Source organism: Eufriesea mexicana, unplaced genomic scaffold (genome assembly GCF_001483705.2).
Source record: "Eufriesea mexicana isolate 0111107269 unplaced genomic scaffold, ASM148370v2 scaffold5018, whole genome shotgun sequence".
Classification (NCBI taxonomy): Eukaryota; Metazoa; Arthropoda; class Insecta; order Hymenoptera; family Apidae; genus Eufriesea; species Eufriesea mexicana.
Genome location: NW_016912973.1, coordinates 692331 through 696830, shown reverse-complemented (window position 1 = coordinate 696830; position 4500 = coordinate 692331). Strand labels below are relative to the sequence as shown.

At 32.1% G+C, this 4500-nt stretch overlaps 1 protein-coding gene across 1 annotated transcript; it reads right to left on the bottom strand.

Moving 5' to 3' along the window:
• Positions 1–1531: 1531 nt before the first annotated feature.
• Positions 1532–2559, bottom strand: LOC108551786 (60S ribosomal protein L34). The gene is made up of 4 exons (XM_017906053.1): positions 2487–2559; positions 2253–2324; positions 1737–1934; positions 1532–1660 (listed from the first exon to the last, which is right to left on the bottom strand). The coding sequence occupies exons 2-4, from the start codon at positions 2315–2317 to the stop codon at positions 1567–1569; spliced, it is 357 nt and encodes a 118-aa protein (XP_017761542.1). The 5' UTR covers positions 2318–2324; positions 2487–2559; the 3' UTR covers positions 1532–1566.
• Positions 2560–4500: the final 1941 nt, after the last annotated feature.

Here is a 4500-nt window from a genome sequence, read left to right as displayed (position 1 = left end):
CGGCGGGCTGGCACTCATCTGAGATCAATCCGAGGGTCTGTCGGCCCTAGTCGTCCTTGGCACCAGCGCGTGCACGACCGGGGTATGGGTCCTGTAGCCGGACATTGCATATGGGCTTGCGGTCAGACCCCATGAGATGATTAATTTCTCCCCCATGTGGCAGGAGCCTGCGTGACCGGCTACAGGGCCTTGCTAGGGACCCTCGGTTTGATTTTGGATGTTTCGCTGGTTCGTCGATCACTCTCGTTCACGAGAAAGTCATGGCAGGGTCTGTGGTGGCTGGATGGACTAGGTTCGATCGGGAGGGTGCCGAGGCATGAAGTTGTCTTGTACACGAGAGTACGTCTCGTAGGCTAGTCGGTCTTTCGAATAATCGCGAACTCGTTCCGGCGCGTCGTGATATTTAACTTGCTCGCGTTTTTCATATTTCATTCCCTATTTTTATGAGAACTTGGAAATATTAGCGTTGCGATAGTAGAGTTCTAGTATACCGAGTCGAAGTACCCTTTGTATGACACGAAATGTAAGAAAGTGTCAGTAGATTTACTTTAATTTCTTTCGCTCCAAGTTAGATTAGGATGTCTTTAATACACATAGCACCAGTAGGTTGCGTCACTAGGGCGCATGTCTGGGTCTCGATGCGTAGCCACCTCCTCGTGACGAGACTTGGTAATTGGAATTATATTCTAAAGAGAAATCTTTGGAAAATAATTCCAAGTTAAGAGCTACGCACCAAGTGTAAGGTATGTCCCATCTCTTGTAAATTTTCAATGTTGCCTTTAAACTTTGAAAATAGACAGTGGGCAATATTTGTTGAAGTAATATCTAAATTAAGATGAATTAAGGGATGTATTGTAAGTATATAATTTAAAATTCACATATCAAAATACACACTTTATAATACGTAAGTACCAAAGTTAATATCGCATTGATATAATTCCTTTTGCATGGAATCGAAACAATGCAGTAATCATAAACCTAGACTTTTATTTATAGGATAATCGTTAATTTCCCATCATTATAATCAACTGCAGTATGTACAATTTTTTATATGTATTATAGTTATTCCTAATTGATGATTTCTGTTTAACCTGATTTTTGTACTGTACATATATTCTCACTTTTAAAAGATAAGAATACTTTAACATTGATGTACCATGGTAACTTATACTATGAGAACATAAACGTAATTATAATTTGCAAAAAATTTTTAAATTATTAAAATTATGAAATCGCTAATGATAGTAATTTTTTGTTGTTTTTGTATAAATAATTCCTAGTTATGTAAAGACCACAGGGTCTCAATACGTAACCATTTTAACATGGTGAGATGTGGTAATTGGTATTGTTTTTCAAAGATTTATCTTTGAAAAATAATGTTAAGTAAAGTACTATATTTTAGCATATTTGCAATCTATTTGTAATTATACAAATTTTTGTTAAACTTTGGAGATATAGAATGAATAGTAGTTATTGTATTAAAATAATTGTTATAAATATAAAAAAATAACTTCCTCCACATTGTGTTTTTAAATATATTTTATTTAATTAATAAAAAGGAAACGATTATTTTCCTGTTTTTTTCAACTTTGCAAACGCATGAGTTTTCATCACCTTTATAACAATCTTCTGTTCTTCGATGAGGAAAGCACGAACAATCCTATAAACAAAAATCCACAAAAATAATAGACTTTTGATATGACTTAATTATAAGAATGAAAGAAATAAGAAAATACCTTTCTTTGACACATTTGTGACAGAGAACACCACCATATACTCGTTTTACAGTCTTTTTACGTCTACACATTCGTGATCTTTCCATAGGTCTAGCTGGTTGAATACCTCTCAATTTGTCTTTGCACTGACCACATCTGGGGATCTTCTTGGGTTTCTTAAGGTATTGATATACTAATTTTCCACCAGGAGTACGAACTCTGTAAATTTACAACGTCATTATCAAATTGACAGTTCAATGGTAAAGTAAATAACCTTTCTAATAAGTTAATCAACTAGATAAACAATTGAAATAATATATCACTCTATGCTGAATCAAATTGTATGGCAAAATGATTTTAAATAACAAAAACATGCGGATTTCACGTGTGTACGAAAAGTAAACCAAAACATAACCTACAATGGTTAAAGGTTTATGTATTTAAAAGTTCCACATTTGTTTTTTATTTTACAAATTTAGAAAAGTGATATATTAAATGCAAAACGTTTTACTATTACCTTTACGAAAACGTACTTACACACGTCTCCTGTTACTTTTTGTGTTGTATGACAATCGCCGTCGATAGGTTAGTCGTTGTACCATTTTGCTTCTGAAATATAAACTTGTTTCTTAGCAGAAAAGTTCGTTTATATTAGAATAAACTATATTGTCAAAGACTGTAGACTGTCGAGCAATTACAAAAGTATCTCCAACTTAAAGGATTAATTCGAATAATTTAGATAATCAAATATAGTACAAAATTCAAACAAACCTTTCGTAAAGTCAAACGGAAAAGGAAGCAACTATATCAGAAGAATTTTATTGTACGCATGCGTAATAACGAGGCGCGAAACTGAAATGCACTCTAGTGCTGAATGGTGGAAATATTTCTCCATGGACTAAAAATATACTAGAAGAACTAGTTAACGGAAGATGGAATTTGGTTAGAGCATGTGCACGTGTGAATGCAAGGGTGTGTGATAAAATGTAATTTGCGTTGAAATATAAGTCTTTTTAGCAAAAAGTATAATATAAGGAGGTATATTTAGAGCAATAAGAATTTGCAATGCGTAACGATAATAGGTGAAGGTAGGGAAACGTAAGAACAAAGAGTTTTATTAAGGTTTGTAAGCAATCGAATTTTGAGGTTACGAGTACATAGTGAGAAAACGTGGTGGCATGTCGAAAGCGAGGTTAGATGTGAGAGATTTAGTGATTATAGAAGAAAGAAAAAATAAATTTCCGAGTATTGAAGATAGGAATAAAGGAAAAAGGAAAGATAAGGAGAAAGGACAGGACAGACAATGAAAATTAGATGAAAAAGGTGAGTTTTACGAGGACAGTGGAGTGAATAAGAGAGGAATTAGAAAGGAAGGAATTCAGTACTTCAATGGAAAAATTGATCGAGGAATTAATAAAAATAAGGTAGGAAAGATCACAAATTGAGAAATTTATCTTTAATTTTAATTATCTTTGATTTGAACCCTTGGGAAGTGAGTATTGACAAGAAGATGGAAAAGTTAGAAAAGAAGTAGGCTGTTAAGGAACAGAATACAAGATCCTTATAGCTTGTGATTTAAGGGATAGTTATTTTAAAAGATGACGTTAAAGATTTGGGTAAACAAATGTCTAACAATTTTTTTAGACATTTCAGCAAATATTGAAGAAGGGAGGAAAAGTGAAATGGTGATAGCGGTTAAGAAGAGAGAAGCATTGACACTTTATGTACGGACAATCTAAATTTATGTTTTACCATTCTGACTTCCTAAGATGGGTCACGTAAATTTATGTTTTTGCTTGAATTTTTATTAAGCTGTGTTAGTTTTTCATTTTTATGTGTAATGGGTTTTTTTATTGTTTCCATTGGTCGTAATACTATCTGTCTGTTGAATCTATTATGAGAATGTAATGAAATAGATATAGTTCTGAGAAAATGTGAAGAGTGCTTGAACAAAACGTGAGAATATTTTACAAAATATCACATTAGCTTAAGAAATATTACACATGTAAATATGTAACTTTGTAAAATTTTATTAAAAATAATGTTGATTTAATGGAACTGCAACACTTTAAAACCAAGTAGGACAGAGAAAAAGTAACCCATACATAAAGTGCTATGTAATATCAGACAGAGATTTATTAAACAGAAATATCTTATGAAGGAAAAATCTGCGGATTGCAACAGGATGGATGTGTTAACATATTGTTGACCAGTAATTTTACACAGAAGGCATCTTATGTCACTACTTATTATTTTGTGATTGAACGTGGTATTGAGACAATCTAAATAAATTTCAATAAACTTTATTTATACGTAATGAATTTAAATGAAACTTTGGACATATCTTTTATATAGCTTTTAATATTTTTTTTTGGTATGATAAACTGTATTGTAGTTACTTATATGTATTGATACATAACAGGTTTTGCAAATATATCTTGTTTCACTGTACTAACCTTTTGAAAAGCATACTCTACATGTTCTAGTTGGATTTCTTTTTTTGCTAGTAATTATTTTTTTTAGAATGTAGTCTTTTAGTTAACCTGAGGGTTTCAAAAGTGAATTATTATAAAACATCCTTTTAGAAGTATGAGACGAAGTGTCAAGTACTGTGTTGCATTCCATATAGTTATTCATTCCCTAGCTAATTTTTTGTGTCTTAGTTTATTTTGTGACTTGTAGTTAGAGTCAATTTTGAATGCATTAAACAAAGTATAATTGATAAAAAAGAATGATGCTTTTTTAGTACACTTTATATTTTTTCGAAAGATACTGCTGTTCGCCA

Excerpts from the sequence above, each read along its gene's own strand:
- LOC108551786 (XM_017906053.1), bottom strand. The coding sequence starts at position 2,317 with ATGGTACAACGACTAACCTATCGACGGCGATTGTCATACAACACAAAA. Across the intron at positions 1,935-2,252 it reads AAAAGTAACAGGAGACGTGT|AGTTCGTACTCCTGGTGGAA; the intron begins GTAAGTACGTTT and ends GTAAATTTACAG. Across the intron at positions 1,661-1,736 it reads CACAAATGTGTCAAAGAAAG|GATTGTTCGTGCTTTCCTCA; the intron begins GTATTTTCTTAT and ends TTTTGTTTATAG.